Source organism: Myotis nattereri, assembly GCF_964212035.1.
Source record: "Myotis nattereri genome assembly, chromosome: X".
In the NCBI taxonomy this organism is placed as follows: domain Eukaryota; kingdom Metazoa; phylum Chordata; class Mammalia; order Chiroptera; family Vespertilionidae; genus Myotis; species Myotis nattereri.
The window spans coordinates 11,713,169-11,731,708 of NC_138078.1; the positions used below are offsets into that span (position 1 = coordinate 11,713,169).

An 18,540-nucleotide genomic window follows, 5' to 3' on the forward strand; every position below is an offset into this window, starting at 1 on the left:
GTGCCTATCTGATAAGGGAGTAGTATCCAGAATTATAAATAACCATTACACCTCAATAATAAAAATACAAGAATCCAATTTTAAAAATGGACAAAGGATTTGAATAGATACTTTCCAAAGAAGACACAAAAAGCACATGGAAAGATGCTCAACAGCATTAGTCACTAGAGAAATGCAAATCAAAATGCCAATTAAATAATACTTTATGCCCACTAGAGTGGCTATAATAAAAAAGATGACAACACCAATGTTCACAATAGCCAAAAGATGGAAACCCAAATGTCCATCAACAGAAAAACAGATAAACAAGATGAGGATATCCATACAATGGAATATCATTCCGCTTTATAAAGAAATGAAATTTAAAAAAAGAATAGAACTCTGACATATGACACAACATGGATGAAAAACATTATAAGTCAAATAAGCCAAACACAAAAGGATAATTACTGTAAGATTCTACTTACATATATACATGTAACTACAATAGGCAAATTCAGAGAGACAGAAAGAATATCAGGGGCTGGGGGCACCGGTGTATGGGGAAGTTAGAGTTTACTTGGTAGAGAGTTTCTGTTTAAGAAGATTAAAAACTTCTGGAAGTGAACAGTGGTGATGGTTGCACAACATTGTGAATGTACCTAATGCCAATTAACTGTACACTTAAAAATGGTAAAATGTATGATATGCATATTTTACCACAATAAAACTTTTATAAATTTTTATATTTGATTTTTGACCAGGCAAATGAGTGTCCAAGTTAAAGAACATATTTCCCAGCCTCCCTGCAACTAGGCATGGCCAGGAGACTAAATTAAGACCAATGTTGCCAAAGTATCACATGTAAATTCCAGGAAGTCTTTAAAGAAAAGGCTGGAACGTGGACATGATGGCTAGGGCACAAATGCTCATCTTGGACTACCAGGCAAGTGCCATGTGCAGGGGCTATCTGGAGTAAGATCAAAGGAGCCTGGTTCCAATAGCTCCACCCTACCATGCTCTGCCTTCCTGCCTCTAATTTTTTTTTTTACATGAAAGAATTGTTCCTCTACTCTTACAGTTCATTTTCCACCCAACAAGCACAGTGATCCTTTTAAAATTTAATGAGATTATGTCTCTTCTCGGATTAGAAACCAAAATGTTTTCTAATCTCCCTCAAAGTAATTACAAAGTCTTCATGTTCTCCAATGTCCTTTGTGATTTGGTCTTATCGAACTCTCTCCCTTGTTCACTGTGTTACAACCTCATTGGCCCCTTTCTAATCCTTAGATAAGAGCAAGTGTGATTCTGCCTCAAGGTCTTCACATTTGCACTATCCCTTCAAAAAAAACCCTATGGCTAATGCACATAATTCACATCCCTGCTCAATTTTAAAAAGCACACAAACGTAAGTGTATTCCATAACTATTGTAAGTAAAATCATAACACACTATCACTCTATTAAAGTTCCTCTCTGCCTTACTTTTACCTACCCTGACTGAAATATATTTATTTTTTCTTTCTCTTACAATTACATTATAAGCTCCATGAGGGCAAATGCTTGGTGTATAGCTTTTCACTGTATGCCCAGTGCTTAAATAATGACTAGAACATAGAAATTAAATATATAAATATTTGTTGAATATATGAATAAAAGATTTCTATAAAGTTAATTCTAGTTCAGCAAAGTTATCAATGACCCAGCAATTCCAAACCTAAGTGTATACAAAAATGAGAACATATGTCCACAAAAAAATGTGCACACAAATTTTCACAGCACCATTAGTCACAATTGCCAAACAGTAGAAACAACCCAAATATCCATCAATTTGGTGAGTGGATAAACAGAATGTGACATGTCCACACAATGGAATATTATTCAGCCATAAAAGGAATATTCATGCTACATAGAGGAACGTTGAAAACATTTTGGTACATAAAAACAGTCACAAAAGGCCACATATTAGATGACTGAAATGGTATGAAATGTCAAGAATAGTCAAAACAGACAGAAAGTGTATCAGTGCTTGCCAGGGGCAGGGCAGAAGGACATATAAGAAGTGACAACTAATGGGTACAGGGTTTCTTTTGGGCATGATAAAAATGCTCGGGAATTAGATAGTGGTAACAGTTATACAACTTCGTGAGTATACTAAAAAAAATACTGAATTGTTCGTTCACTTTCAAAGGGTGAATTTTATGGCAACATCTCAATTAAAAAAAAAAAAACTTCATGGTTCCACTACACCACCAACTGACCCAGCAAAAGACATCTTGCAGGAAAAAATCTTTGCATGCTACAGCACCATCCTCAAGGCTAACATTAATAATATGTACCACTGACCAGCTACTCTGTGCCTTACATGCATCACTCTACTTAGTCTTAACCACCACTGTGAGGTAAATATAATTCTTATCTGTTTTACAGCTGAGGAAATAGAGACGAAATAAATTGTTTAATGTCAGTCACTACAGAGCCAGGCGTTGAATTCAGTGCTCAAAGTGTGAAGATATATTCTGAAGCATTCCATGGTCTTTATTTGCTGATTATCTTAACTGTTTTTAAAATTCTCTTTCTTGGTACACTGAGTCTCTTACACTTGCTGAGTCAAGAAAAGCATGAGAGCTTGTGTCACTTTCACCTACCAAGGAATGAGATTTAAACTTTTAAAAAATATATACATGTTTTTATTGATTTTGAAGAGGAAGGGAGAGAGATAGAAACATCACTGATGAGAGAGAATCATTGACTGGCTGCCTCCTGCATGCCCCACACTGGGGACCAAGCCCGCAACCTGAACCGTCACCTCCTGGTTTATAAGTCCACGCTCAACCACTGAGCCTCGCCGGCCGAGCTACTATTTTACTTTCAATTTTTTTATATGCCTCAACACAGTTTTGCTATCTTTTAATTGGTCCCAAACTTATTGTCAGAATCAAGTCCAGTTTTAAACAAACTCCATATATTCTGACTTAAGACCTAGTTAAGCATAGACTTAAAAGTCTAGTCAAATATCAGTAATTTGACACTAAGGACCGTGGAAAGGGAATTAGCATTTGCCCTTTCTAGTCATATATTCACATTTTCTGGGAGATCCGAATAGTATGAGAACTATTGGGGTGAACTGGAAATTTTGTCCCATTCAATTACACCACATAATCACATGGAGTCCCACCGTTGCTATGAGTTCCACATAGTTTTTAAAACTAGAGATGAACTGGGGCCAACCTACAATACTCAGAGTCCCTAAAAAGAGGCATAAGTATGGGAAAGAAAAACAAGAATCTACTGCCAATCAATTTGCCATGGCAAGGCTTACGTACTTTGCATGTACCAGCCCATTTACTATTCTAACCTCTCCATTGCCAACTGATTATTCTCATTTTAGAGAGGAAACTAAGCAAGTATGCCCAAGAGCTTACAAACTGGCAGAGGTGGGGTTCAAACTCCAGTCTCCTGCCTCCTGCATGTCCCCTACTTGGAACTGAGCCCGCAACCCGGGCATGTGCCCTTGACCAGAATTGAACCCAGGATCCTTTCGTCTGCAGGCCGACGCTCTAGCCACTAAGCCAAACTGGCTAGGGCTCCTTGCATTTTCTACTACACATGCTTGTTTCATGGTCAGACATTCATGAAGAAAACTGCACTGACCTCAGCAAATTTTGCAATATTCAAAGTATACCAGAATCTAAAGGGCAAAATGTGTCTGAGTTTGATTCAGCTTGAGCCAAATAATCCATAAACTTGCTGGTCCTGGCTCTTGCTAATATTTAAAAAACTGTTATACTCTTTTCTCAAATTATCAAGACCTTAAATATTCACTTACTCCTCATAATTTTTGTTATTTAAATCAAACAGCATATGATGATCAGTGAATAGCTTGACACATTTTAATAGATTCTACCTAAATATATAAAATAGATTTGAAGGATTAAATCCTTATGCTAAAATTAAAATTATCACCACACAAAAATAATTGAAAAATATACACTAATACCAAAAACTCCCTGATAACAGGATGTTTTTCATCTACTGATTACCTCTCTGCAGCACTATCTATGTGAAAACTGTGCTCATCTTCTTTCTGTAACCGTTCTTTTCGCCTTCTTTCAATGTCATGTCGTAGGTCATTTGGATCTATTACTTTGACCTGAGTCTGAGGAATTTTGACAGAAGACAAACCATTCACATTACTGTTAGTTGCACAAAGACCATATCTAAAAAGAATCTTAAGCAAAAGTCCTAAGTAAGTTATCTTGTACTCATCCAACTAATTGTAGTGTAAATTAATAAAAATATTTTTAGATACTGAGTAAGAAAAGCTTATGGCATTGAACCAGGAATCCCACTTCTGGGACTCTATTCCAAAGAAAAGGCTATCTACCCAAATATATTCAAAGGCTATATTTAAAATAACAACAAAAAACAATGAAAAGCAACTTAAATATAAAAAAATTAAAGGGGAAGAGAAGAATGATTTTATGGTAAATTTAAGTCAAAGGAATAATGTACAAGCATTTAAATTATGGTAATGTGGAAGTTATAAAAACGTTTATTAAAGTGTTTGACAAAAATTTAATTGAAACTTAAGAGCCTCAATCATAAAAGGTCACGGGGAATTCAGAGCTTTTTACATAGAAAGAGTGTTATTACAGTTTAAGTAAAAAGAAAAAAAGCATGGAGAACTGCCTATCCTATGATAGTGACTATGGTAAAATGCTAGAGGTAGGACTGCAAGAAAAGATGACCAAACCAGATTTTTGTGTTAAGGGGTTAGATTAGAGGATTTTTTTAGGCTCTAATTTTTAAAAACCCTCAAATTTCCTTTAAGTTGATTACAGTACTTTGATAAGTAGAAATTTTCTGAAAATTTCATTTATTTAATAAACTAACCTATCTCCATAAGTTCAATAAAAATTGTAACCATTCACAAATAAAACATTTATTTATTCTATCAGAAATGTATTAAAATCTCCCCTTAAGAAAAACTCTTTACTCTCAGTGAATAAACCAGCAGCTCTTTTAGAACTTAATATACTTCTAAAACAAGAGCCAGGTTTCTTCCCGCTTGGCTAGTTATGACAGTTTTTCTAATTAGCCAAGAAATGGGTGACGGGAGGTCTGGGGTAGGAACCACCACACACAACACGTGACAATAAAAAAAATCCAGCATTATTTCCATTATTTTGCTTGTTCATATTCCATATACTCTTTCACACATTTTACAATAAACAGAAGGACAATATCAAATAAAACTAAGTTCTTTTGCATTCACTCTACATACGATTTAAAAATACATTATGCAACTACTTTGGAAAAACTAGATATCAAACATACTTTCTACAAGCTTTTCAGTGTAAAGTCTGGAATGAATATTAAAGGTTACAAGTTTGTGTCAATTTTACAAAGCAGTTGCCCTTAGGGACTGTCTCTCTTAGGGAATATTTTTGTCTTTTGTAAGTTGTCTTTCTGCAACCTGGCCAATAACTAGAATCCCGTGGAGAGCTTTGTAAGTTTCAGATTCTTGGCTCATCTACTTTAACTCCCTTTTTGTTACTCCCCATCCCCAGTTTCCTTTTCCATTCCGTATGCCAACGATAAAATAATCTCGCAACAAAAATTGTATGCACTTACCTGTTCTGAATCACATACCGTATTTAGTTTATTCCGAAACTCAGCCAAACACATATCTATTTTCCTAAAATAATAAAGGCATATTACAATCAAATGATTATGTTATACACTGATACCTTCATTCCATTACTACAGAATGGAATTTGAAGCAAAACTGGTGTGTCTTGGAGGAAGCAAAAGAAACTTGCCACGAGGTAGTTTTTCATCTATGTGGCAGTTTCCCAAGACATTCATATCCTTTGAACATCCCCCAGTGACACCTTAGTGGTTCTCAAATCACTAGTGTGTGTAAACTTAAACTTTACTCCAGTGATCTACTGCATTCTAACATTGCTTCAACTCAGCTCACAAAACAGGTGCCAGTAACAGAAGACATATATGCTTTCATCCAGCTGTTCTCAGAACAGCCATTTCTGACCACATGAAGCAACCCATGATTTCAATGGCTCGACAACTGTCTTTCATTCTTCCAGTGATAACTTCAGTAGGCAATTACTATAGACACAGCAGAATCAAAGTTAGGTAGAAAAACATTTTCAAAGTCCTCCACATTAAACAATGCTAGTCGATGGCTTCAGTACAACTATCCCATCACAGTGCACAGGCCCCAGTACCTGCTTGGGTTTGTCCTATTTTTAGGTAGGAAATCCAGTCCTGGAGTCTACAGCAAGCCCAGGAGGCAGCACCTTCCCGCATATCTTCTGAGGCTTATTCACATGAGTTAAGTGGGCATATAGTAATTAACCATTACCTGTGAATTTCTGGATCTAATTTCGATTTAATTTCATCTGCACCTTTTGTAGCTGGTGAATCTTGTATTTTTGAGAAACGCTCATGTAGAGTAACGTCAGATGATGGAAAAGTATTTGCTGGAAAAAAAAAAAAGGAAGTTTTATCTCATTGTAAAACTGATTGCATTTAAAAGATTATATATATACTAGGGGCCCGGTGCACAAAATTCGTGCACTGGGTGGGGGGGGGGGAGTGTCCCTCAGCCCAGCCTGTCCCCTCTCACATACTGGGAGCCCTCAGGCGTTGACCCCCATCACCCTCCAATCGCAGGATCGGCCCCTTGCCCAAGCCTGATGCCTCTGACAGAGGTGTCAGGCCTGGGCAGGGGACCCTCATTTGCCCCCATCACTGGTTCTGCCCCCAGCCCAGGCCTGATGCCTCTGGCCCAGGCGTCAGGCCTGGGCAGGGAACCCCCAGACCCCTCCGATTGCTGGCTCTGCTCCTTGCCCAGGCCTGATGCCTCGGCCAGAGGCGTAGACCCCCATCACCCTCCGATCACCTGATCGGCCCCTTGCCCAGGCCTGACGCCTCCACCAGAGGTGTCAGGCTTGGACAGGGGACCCCCATCTCCCCCCGATCACTGGCTCTGACCCCCGCCCAGGCCTGAGGCCTCTGGCCCAGGAATCATGCCTGGGCAGGGGAGCCCCATCTGGCCTGACGCCTGGGCCAGAGGCATCAGGCCTGGGCAAGGGGACCATCATATCCCTCCAATCCCCGGCTCCGCCCCCAACCCAGGCCTGATGCCTCTGGCCCAGGCATCAGGCCTGGGCAGGGGACCCCCAGCCCCACGCCCAGGCCTGACGCCTCCGCCAGAGGTGTCAGGCTTGGACAGGGGACCCCCATCTCCCCCCGATCACTGGCTCTGACCCCCGCCCAGGCCTGAGGCCTCTGGCCCAGGAATCATGCCTGGGCAGGGGACCCCCATCTGGCCTGACGCCTGGGCCAGAGGCATCAGGCCTGGGCAAGGGGACCATCATATCCCTCCAATCCCCGGCTCCGCCCCCCACCCAGGCCTGATGCCTCGGCCAGAGGAGTTGACCCTCATCACCCTCCAATCACCAATCACCGGATCGGCCCCTTGACCAGGCCTGAGGCCTCCGGCAGAGGTGTCAGGCCTGGTAAGGGATTCCCAGCTCCCCGCGGTTGCAGGCTCTGCCCCTGCCCAGGCCTAACGCCTCTGGCTGAGGCATTAGGCCTGGGCAGGGGACCCCCAGCTCCCCGCAGTTGCAGGCTCTGCCCCTGCCCAGGCCTAACGCCTCTGGCCAAGGCATTAGGCCTGGGCAGGGGACCCCCAGCTCCCTGCGGTTGCAGGCTCCGCCCCTGCCCAGGCCTAATGCCTCTGGCCGAGGCGTCCGGCCAGGGCAGCGGGGACCCGCAGTGGCAGCGGGGGGCGCCACGATCGCCCGGGCTCTGCCCCTGCCCCTGCAGGACGACTCTGGCTGAGGCGTCCGGCTCGGGCAGCAGGGACCCGCAGCTGCAGCGGCCCTGCGATCGTGGGCTCCACTTTAGGCCCAGGCAAGGGACCCCTAGCTCCCGGGACTGCCAGCTTCGACCGTGCCCAGCTCCCATCGCTGGCTCCACCCCTACTTCCTGCTATCACTGGCCAGGGCGGCAAAGGCGCCTGATTCTCCGATCATGGCTGGGGGGCAGGGCAAAGGCAGCCCCAGGGCCGCCTTTGCCCTGCCCCCCAGCTCTTAGCTCCCCCCTGGGTTTCCATCACTGTTAGTGGCAGGGGGCTTCTTCCTGCTTTCCCTTTCACCTCCCTGCATTGTGCCTACATATGCAAATTAGCTGCCATCTTAGTTGGCAGTTAATTTGCATATAGCCCTGATTAGCCAATGGGAAGGGTAGCACCGTACGCCAATTACCATTTTTCTCTTTTATTAGTGTAGAAGCACAGGAAGAAAGGATTAAAAATCATCCAAACTGTGTTCTTTCTTTTTTTAAAAAAAAATATATTTTATTGATTTTTTACAGAGAGGAAGGGAGAGAGATAGTTAGAAACATCGATGAGAGAGAAACATCGATCAGCTGCCTCCAGCACATCTCCTACTGGGGATGTGCCCGCAACCCAGGTACATGCCCTTGACCGGAATCAAACCTGGGACCTTTCAGTCCGTGGGCCGACGCTCTATCCACTGAGTCAAACCGGTTTCGGCCAAACTGTGTTCTCTTGAAAATATGTGGGACCTAAACATTCCACAGTATTCATAGTGCTCCCATGCTTTCTCAAGCCCAAGCAATAGTAACGTACCTGATTTATTAACCCATAGATTCTGTTCCTATTTGACATGTCTGCTTACTTGTTGGGGGAAAAGACAGTAGCTTTCTCAAAGTGAGGACCTTTCTTCTCCAAGACAAGAACTACTGTATTTGAGAAGCTCTAGTTCACCTCGAGTGAAAAGTAACTCGAAAAACAACCCAGAAATATAAAAATGATTCTGAACAAATGCTAAATGTTATGTTTACATATCACAGAAGGCCTCCTAATGCCATTTAACATTAACTGAAGTTCATGAAGACATTCTGAAATCAGCTATGCTGCAGGCTTTTAACAGGAGAGAAAGATAATACATTTGACTCATCAGAACGATACTTAAGCAATCATTTTTCCTAACTTGCAGTTATTGTTCTGAGACAATCGCCTGGATTTTTTCTGCAATGCCAGCTCCCTTTCTGCCAAGAATCACACTTCCTTTGGGTAAGAGGGGCTGGAACTAAGAAGGCGAATTGTTTCAGACCTTATACTAGTACGTCAAAGTAAATATATGCCATAGTTTGAGGGATGCAGGGAAAATAATTCATTTTTTTGAAATATGTTTTTATGAATGTAAGAAAAGATTAATGTAATTATCTAGTAAGATATATAAAATAAAATTTTTGGAATTCTCAAAGGTGTCTAGTTTATAATACCCATAATTACCTTATTTACGCAGGATCATTTAGGAAAGTTGTTCTACATGACTAAATTTTTCAATTAATAGAAATTGGCCAGCATAACAAAATGAGTCAATGCAAATCTTTATTTATTATACAACTCCCTAATGTTATAAAGTATGCCAAATCAAACTGGAATCTTTTATTGATCACTAAGCATCATCCTTCTGGCACAAAGTCCTGTAATGCCCTCATGGGCATTAAATACAGCCTGTGTGGTGGCTCAGTTGGTTGAGCGTCATCCCACACACAAGGAAGTCTCAGACTCCATTCTTGGTCAGGGCACATGTCTGGGTTGTGGGCTCATTCCCCAGAAGGGGGTGTGCAGAAGGCAGCTAATCAATTTTTCTCTCTCAATGATGTTTCTATCTCTTTCTCCCTCTTCCTCTCTCTGAAATCAAGAAAAACCATTTTTAAAAAGAGTATTAAAAAAAAGAATGTCACCAGATTTCTTAAGTTTCATATCTGGTTTTTGTTGCTTCCTCCTTCATATTCTGTTATCAGTTATTGTTTCTTGCTGCTCTCAGTTCACAGGTTTTTGCAGCAGCCAACCTCTCCCTTTGTAACTTTTGATTTATAATCTACTATGAGTTGAAGCACCAGGTTATTGGAACTACATATAAAGCATAGCTAGGCCTAGGTGTCATGCTACCTTGAGAATCTAGTACTCTTTAAAATAATCTATATTAATAAAAATAATAACATGCTAATTAGACTGGACGTCTTCCAGACATCCTTCCTGATAAAGCTGGGTGTTGGGGGCAGGGGGTTTGGCCAGCCTGGAAACTTCCCCAGGCCCCATGCCCAGGCCGGCCCCACCCCCCAGCGGGGACCCCCACCCCAATTGGGGATGTGTCCGGCCTGCAAACTGCCCATGGCCCCTTGCCCAGGCTGGCTCCACCCCCAGTGGGGACCCCCATCCCAATTAGGGGCGTGGCTGGCCTGCAGCCACCCCAGGCCCCTCACCCAGGCTGGCCCCGCTCCCTACCACCCCGATGGGGGCATGGCTAGCCTGCAAATCCCTGGCGGCCCCTTGCCCAGGCTGGCTCCTCCCCCAGCAGGGACCCCCACCCTGATTGGGAGCATAGCTGGCCTGCAAACCGCCCTCAGCCCCTTGCCCAGGCCAGCCCCGCCCCCTAGCGGGAACCCCTACCCTGATCGGGGGCGGCCCCTGCCCAGGTGGCCCCACCCCTTAAGGGGCTCCCCCCACCCCTATCTAGGACCCCCTTCAGGGCAGGCCAGCTGGCCCCCACCCATGCATCAGGCTCCTATATAGGATTTGCACTGTTTATGCAAATTGACCCCAATGGCAAAACGACCAGAACAACTGCTGGACCAGGCACTATGAGGCACACTGACCACCTCTTGGTCTCTTTCCCCAGCTGGCAGGTTCTGATAGCCTGATGGCCACCCACTGCGGGGGTGGGGCCGGCGAGCAGGCAGGAACAGCCAACCTCTTGATTTCACCCTTCCCCCCAGCTGTCAAGCACCAATCACCCAATGGCTAACAGGGAACCGGGGGTGGGTGGCAGCGGGGGGCGGGGTTTGCTGAGGGCAGCTGGGGAAGATGGCCCTGATTGCAGGCCAGGCCTAGGGACCATACCCATGCACGAATTTTGTGCACTGGGCCTCTAGTAATTAAATAAACAACTAGGCTTGAATTAATATTTGCTACTCTCTTCAACCGATTTCCTAATTAATGATCTAGCTGATAATAAATATGAATTACTATTACAATATAACAGATATTTTCCTATATCTCGTGAAAAGTCAGTACATTATTCTTGTGTTATCCCTAACGTATGTGCAAAATATACCAACCTTTAATTTGATGAATTACAGTTATGATTTCCTGAGAAAATTCTCCTGTAGATTTGTTTTCAGTATTCTGAGCTGATTTAAGATGTTCAAACACTGGATGGAAGTTCTCACTCTTCTTGCCAACAGCAACCAAATCATATGACATCTGTCTCTCTGACTTGCTAAAAGGTAAGCTAGAATAATTTGTTAATGTAAATTTGAGGGTATTTTACTGAGAAAAACACTTACTAAAAATTAATCAAGATAGCTATAAAACTAAAAAGATGTTTATCTTTTCTTATAATTAAGGCACTAAATTGTATGCTATAAACTGTATACAACGATGAGGAGAAAATAGCTATAGATGCATGGTTTTGAGTTCTTTTCAAATCAGAGTTCATTAAATATTTGCCACTTTAATAATAAGAATCTCAAATCCTGAGCTAAATAATTTTTACTTTAATAATACAGCAAGGCATTAAATATACTCCATATGCAAAAAATAATCAATTAGATTATTTTCTACTCCCAAATATCCATAAGATTATAAATCCAGCAAGCTTATAGTATCTTAAAATACCACACTTTAAAAGCTGATATCAAACATAACAACGTCTCTGACTTCATTGAAACCCTTATATCTCTATATCAGTAATGAGAAGCTTAGAATATTTCAAAATCAAATTTTGTTGAGATTAATCTAATCACTTAGAAAATCTCAATAACTTCTCAGAAAACAGTCTCAGTTGTTAGCAAAGTTATGACCATTAAAACTAATTATAGTGTTTACCCTAAATGTATCCTTAAAGAAATGCTACTGTCTATTATATAAACCCAGCTATCTTACCATTTTAATGCTTTCTGAATCTTTATAACTTTCATTAAGAGCCCTCCTTACCCTCAGGTACCATTATAAAGCTAATTATTATGACATATAGCTAACAATTATTGAGAGCTTACCGTATGCCAAACACAGGGGCTTAGAGTTTACAAACATGATCTCATTTCATCTTTACAACAGTCTTATGGGGAAGGTGTCATGGCACCAAGTTAATGGATGTCCGGATTATTTTGCTTTACATGCCCGAGGTGAAGCATTCATATGAACATAATCCTTCCAAGTGCCCTAATGGGAAACTAGACCTTATTCCAAGAATGCTGCTCTTGCTTAAAAACTACTCTTAAATTCTTCATCTGGAGGAAGCTTATGTGTCACAGAAGAAAATGTCTCATTATTTTATCTTTATACCTCATTTTGAACCCAAAAGGGCACTAACCAGCTTACACCCATCTTACTTCTCTGCATTTAACTCTAAATAGCTTTGGGCTCTTGCCAAAAATCAAGTTCACTGTCCAAATATTTGAGATCTACAACTGCTAAGGTTCTTTATTAGTATGTTACAGGCTCTGAAGATACATCCAAGAGAGAAACCTGTAATATCTATAATAATAAAAGCATAATATGCTAATTAGACCGGACATCCTTCCAGACGACCTTCCAGACAAAGCCAGGGCTGCAAGGGAAGCCCGGGTCCTGGGTGACGGAGGGAAGCCGGTGGCCAGCCAGGGGAAGGAAGGCCTACTCTTGCACGAATTTTGTGCATCGGGCCTCTAGTGATTGACATAACAGCAGCATAGAGCCCATCTTCTTGGTTGGCACCTTCTCCATCAATAAAGCTTTCCTTAACCAGTAAACCAACCAATCAATCAATCAATCAAATAAATACAGCAGCACCACTGGAGAAAATGATACTTCTTCATATAATCAAATGTACATGTGCACAGATTTACTTATTTAAGTCACATAAAAGACATATATCCATAACTGCTTCAGGGTTATGAAGGGCTTACAGATATTCTTTTTAGAGAGAAACATCAATTGGTTGTTCCCATATGCACCCTGAATGGGGATTGGACCCGCAACCTGGGTATGTGCCCTGACCGGGAATCGAATCCAAAACCTCTTGTTGCAAGGGACAATGCTCCAATCAACTGAAACACCCAGCCAGGGCCATATTCTTTAATTAAAAATTTTCATTCCTGCCGAAACCGGTTTGGCTCAGTGGATAGAGCGTTGGCCTGCGGACTGAAAGGTCCCAGGTTCGATTCCGGTCAAGGGCATGTACCTTGGTTACGGGCACATCCCCAGTGGGGAGTGTGCAGGAGGCAGCTGATCGATGTTTCTCTCTCATCGCTGTTTCTAACTCTCTCTCTCTCTCCTTTCCTCTCTGTAAAAACTCAATAAAATATATTTTTAAAATAAAAGAAAAAAAAATTTTCATTCCTGCCCAGCTGGAGTGGCTCAGTGGTTGAGCATCAACCTATGAACCAGGTCACAGTTCAATTCCCAGTCAGGGCACACAGGAGGCAGTCGATCAATGATTCTCTCTCATCATTGATGTTTCTATCTCTCTCTCCCTCTCCCTTCCTCTCTAAAATCAATAAAAACATTTTAAAAATTTCACTCCTCTAACAAGATGGCTTTAAGTGCCTATTTTTAACTTATCAGAGGAAAGGCTTCCATCTGACTTTCCGTGCTCTCTGCTCTCGAATCAGTGCTGTTGAGACAACTCCCTACCAAGGCAGGAACATGGAGAAGTGATTATGTAGCAGGTTGATGCCTCACTATCCCGTTCTATAAAATCAGGGCCTACTAAGGTCCTTCCAGGTAAAAATTCTCTGAATGTCAGGCAACAGGGAAAATAGGCTCTGAGAAACTGAGCAAGGAATGGGTCTCCTTGAACTCCACCCAGCCTATTCTTGGATACAGAGAATCTGGCAGCATAATAACATGCAAATTAATGAAGAACAACTCCATAGAATGCTCTGCCTCCCAAAAGCATCTGAAGATACAATGTGGAAATAAGCAAACATATCAGCTCATATTACTAATCATGAGATTCATCCTCATTAAAGGGTGTTTAAAAAAAAAATCTAGGCAATCCCTCCCCCTTAATGGACTCTAAACACACTATTAATTTCATTTTCAAAGCTTCTAATAAAGGTGGCAAAAATAGTTATTAAATATCATTAAGAAAAAAAACAAAGATAATACCTGGGTATATTTACTGTGTCCTTCACATCTATTTTAACTATTAGTGATTTCGATTTCTTCCTAAGACTAGCAGGTGAATATTCACTTTTACCAAACTGGTAACTGGAAGAGTTGCCCTCTCTTCTGCCATCTCCTTTGTTTTTTTTCTTCTTTTGTTTGCCATCATAGGGACTCAAAATGACATTGTTTTCATCTGAATCAGTAGAGGGAGAACAGTCTTTCTCAGATGGTTTAGAAGCTTCTTTTACTCGCCCATCTTTAGTCTTTCTGTCTCTTCTGGTATTAAAATAACTGGACTTTCTTTCTGCAAGGCCTATTTGAGAACTGTATTTTCTATCTTCCTCCTCAGAGTATTTCTGAGTTCTTCCATCAGAAAAGTCCTGGTCCTCATCTGAGGTCTTAGGATGTTTGTGGTGATAGTCCCTGGATACCTTGGTTGCTAAACTGGTCTCTGGGGAGTTCCTCCAAGCATGTCGATGAGCTTGGTGTCCAAGGTTCCACTGATCTTCCTTTTCTTGGTTATGTGAAAGATAATGCCTAGACTTCCGATGTGAGTTTCTAGAAGAGTCTCTGTTTTCATACTTCTTCTTGCCTGTAGATCTTTTTGATGTGTGTCTGTTTTTTCTGTAATCGCGATCCTCAGGATACCTGTGATGACATAAAGCAGTTTATACTCGCACTACAGAGAAGAAAGTGAGAACTTCTATGTGTGGAGCACTGGGTAGCATGGCTTTAAATGGAGAATGCAGTGACAAAGTTACCCTCTCACCCAGCAGTTCTCAACCTGTGGGTCGCGACCCCTTTGGCGGTCAAACGACCCTTTCACAGGGGTCGCCTAAGACCATCCTGCATATCAGATATTTGCATTATGATTCATAACAGTAGCAACATTACAGTTATGAAGTAGCAACGAAAATAATTTTATGTTTGGGTCACAACATGAGGAACTATATTTAAAGGGCCAGAAGGTTGAGAACCACTGCTCTAATCCTTCAAGCCAACTCACAGAGGCTCAAGGTAGTTAGAAAGGAAATACCATTATATTTTTAAATATTCTAGCTATCCACATGATTTACTCTAAAAAGAAATCACTACTACCAGTAGACATCTACACTGCAATGCTTTTGATCCTTTCAGACAAAAGCTTTTCAAGGTAGTTATCTTCAACTATAACACACCTTTTTACTTGAGACTTTATACCAAATTACCCAGTTTTCATTTATCCTATACCTTGTCTGAAAAGAGCTCCTTTCCTCAAAATCTTCAGAGTCTCTTCTAAATGACTGAGAATATTTTTCATCTTGCATCATCTGGTTACTCAAGTCATCTTCGTACCCCTCTTCTTCAAATCTAAAAGAATCTTCTATTGACCTCTGAGGTGATTGCCCTTCTTTTCCACTTCTTCTAACTCTGTGGTCATCAGGAGAATACCTCTCTTGCATTTCCTCAGGATAATCCCAGCAATAATCTTCATAGGGTACATCTTCTGAGTATGTGGACATATACTGAGATCTCCTGCTACTGTCCGTTCTTTGTGGTGAATATTCTTGGTAAAGCTTATAAGAATAAAAATCGTCTAAAGAGCTTCTTTTGTCTGGAGAAGGTGATCTATGTTCATACCATTGGTAATGTGCACTTTCATGAGAAGAAGTCCTTGGTTTACTCTGTCCATGTTTCTTATCGTTCATTCTACAAGTGGATCTTTTCTGATCCTTCCTATAGTCGGAGCAATAATGCTCATTAGAACATCTTTGCTTGTAGTATTCAGACTTTCTAGGTATTGGTGATAAAGACCTATGTAAACACAAAACAGTTTAGTTTATTTAAAGACAATAAATTAAGTTTGTCTTAACATGACTTGCCCACGTTTGTTTTCTACTGTTTCTTCAACTCAAATTAAATTCATGAATTTGCTCTATCTGCATTCTAAATTGTCCATGTGGGGGTCAGATTATGCTTGCCCCAATTCAACAAGCATACTCTTTCCATCTGAACTAATGTATCCCACGTGCACATTAAAATAGGCTGAGCACACCCTCCTGCTGGAAGAGGACCAGCTTAGCTACACAGCAGGTTCCATTTTTGGAAGATTGCTGACAGCAAAGGTCTGTCAAAAGGACTGGTCAGCAAAACTTACATCAGGTTCGATGGGTAGATAAGAAAAAGGCATAAGTATGCCCTGGCTGGGTGGCTCAGTCAGGTGGGGCATCCTGTACATCAAAAGGCTGTGTGTTCGACTTCCAGTCAGGGCACAAAGCCAAGTTGTAGGCTCAATCCACTATCAGGGCAAGTATGGGAGGCAACTGATTGATGTTTCTCTCTCACATCAGTTTCTCTCTCCTTTCCTCTCTCTCCTAAATCAATAAAAACATATCCTTGGGTGAGTATTAAAAAAGAAAAAGAAAAAGGTAGGAGGCTGGCTGGATTCATACAAATAAATATGTAGGATAATCTGGCAAACACAGCCTCTGAAATTAGATTCTAAGAGTTTGATGCCACATAAACTCAAACTCAGACCCTAACCTGACCCCCCAGTTTCTCCAGTTGTCTATCCTCTCTACTAAGCCTATATTAAGGAGCAAAAAATACATACTTAAATGGTGTGTGGAGGTGGGGAAAGAAGAGGGTCTTAAGACTTGAATCTCATGCTCGGTTCCTCCATAAATACTACTGACATAGTTAAGTTTTTTTTTCTCCCAGACCTATTCCCTTACACATAAAAGACGTGTTGTTGAAACAAAGCTTCTAACTTTGGTGAATGTATGCTTTTATGCTGCTATAAATGCTCCCTAGGGACAGCAGCACATCCTTTCTGTAACTCCCATCTCTAACACCTAGCATTGCCAACATCGAGCCTTTCATTCCCACTGAAGAGGAAGACTTCCATGTCCAGAGAAACCAGTCAGTCCAAGTCACCTAGACTTCAGGATGAGGGGAGCACCACTATCTGGAATACAATGAAGTTCAATGTTGCACCTGAGGATATTTCCTCCCATCTGACCTGTGCAAACTCCCCATCTCCTCCCTGAGGGTTTAATATCTTCTAACCAATGAGGCTGCTACCCTTGCAGTTTTTGTCATCACTCCATCTTCAGATGCTGCCCGAGTTGAAAAAACCAAGGATAAAACTTTCCATTTGGTAACCTGTCTGTGTACTCCCTACACGGAAGGAGGCAGATTTAGTTTTCTCATACACATACTGGGATTTATATGCTGGACTCAGCAGTATCTCCCTCGAAAATCACCAAGCTACATGGACTGGCAGGTGTGTGGTTTAGCTGAAGCACAAGCTCTGTCATCCAGCTGGCTGCACTCATCAGCACAGGAAGAAGCAACTGGAGCCTCTGAGGACTTCCTGGAAGACTTCCTTTCCTCCACCGCTAGGGAGAAAAGCTGGCAGCCAGAGGCTGAGATCTTGAATTGGGACAAAACAGTCCATCTCTTACTTTAAAGCCATGCTTCCCATTGAATACACTTTGATTTTTTTTTTCACTTCAGGGTTTTACTGTATAGAGCCCCTTTCTTCCGAAGGAGACTGCTGGAATAGCTGCTAACATTTTCAGTTCTCCCAAAGGGGGAAAAAAAGGGACCCAAAGAGTCTGTTGGGAGACAATTTTCCATGGGTCTCTCCCGTTCTGCACACCTTGTGAGCAGAGGCACTGACAGCTTTCATTCCAAGACAAACAGCCTGGGAAGATGGAGCCAGGGCCTCCCTGTGGGGCAGAGGGCTGATTTGTTTGCTATCCAGGATAATAAGATAATGTCTCCTCCCAGGCCAAAGCCCCTCATGGGACTTAGGTTCCTCGGCTATGTTGTCACCCCACTGCTTTGTTCTACAGCGCCCAACCTCAGGGGGCTGGGGGTGAGGGGAACACAGGAGGATGAAGCTCAGGCTGCCTGCTGTACTCTTAGTAGTAAAGGCCTTGGCCTCTACTCTAGGAGGGCCTTGTGACAGGCTGATGTGCCAGCTTGCAAGTGGGGGGAAATAGTGAACTTCTTACGGTTTTTCAGAGTCCTGAGAAGGAATCCAGAAATCGGGCACTTAGTTTGCCAGGCTCTTTTGCGGCCCCTCACCAGTGCCTACCACAAAAGGGCGACACAAAATGACCCGTGTGATGCCCTCCAAGTTAAAATGATTCGCTTTACATCCCCCATTTTTGAAGGTCCTCCCCACTACAATTTAGTCTTGTGAAGTTGAAATTAAAATTGTTGAAGAAATGATTGATTAGTCACTGTGGAACCACAATGAGGCAAGCACAATGGCCAAGTCGCATTACTATGAAAAACCTTGGTCTGCCTTTTGTGTATATAATCATGGCCTTTTTTATGAGTCCTAGAATGT

General features: G+C 42.0%; 1 protein-coding gene across 2 annotated transcripts in view; it reads right to left on the bottom strand.

The window, feature by feature from the left end:
• Positions 1 to 18,540, bottom strand: part of BCLAF3 (BCLAF1 and THRAP3 family member 3) — a 53,401-nt gene that overhangs the window by 20,169 nt on the left and 14,692 nt on the right. For both annotated transcript variants that reach the window (XM_081115413.1, XM_081115412.1), the window contains exons 4-9: positions 15,429 to 15,992; positions 14,199 to 14,846; positions 11,165 to 11,337; positions 6,366 to 6,483; positions 5,633 to 5,678; positions 4,021 to 4,136 (exon numbers count right to left, since the gene is read on the bottom strand). In XM_081115413.1, coding sequence (XP_080971539.1) covers positions 4,021 to 4,136; positions 5,633 to 5,678; positions 6,366 to 6,483; positions 11,165 to 11,337; positions 14,199 to 14,846; positions 15,429 to 15,992 — 1,665 coding nt within the window. The remainder of the gene's footprint in view (positions 1 to 4,020; positions 4,137 to 5,632; positions 5,679 to 6,365; positions 6,484 to 11,164; positions 11,338 to 14,198; positions 14,847 to 15,428; positions 15,993 to 18,540) is intronic.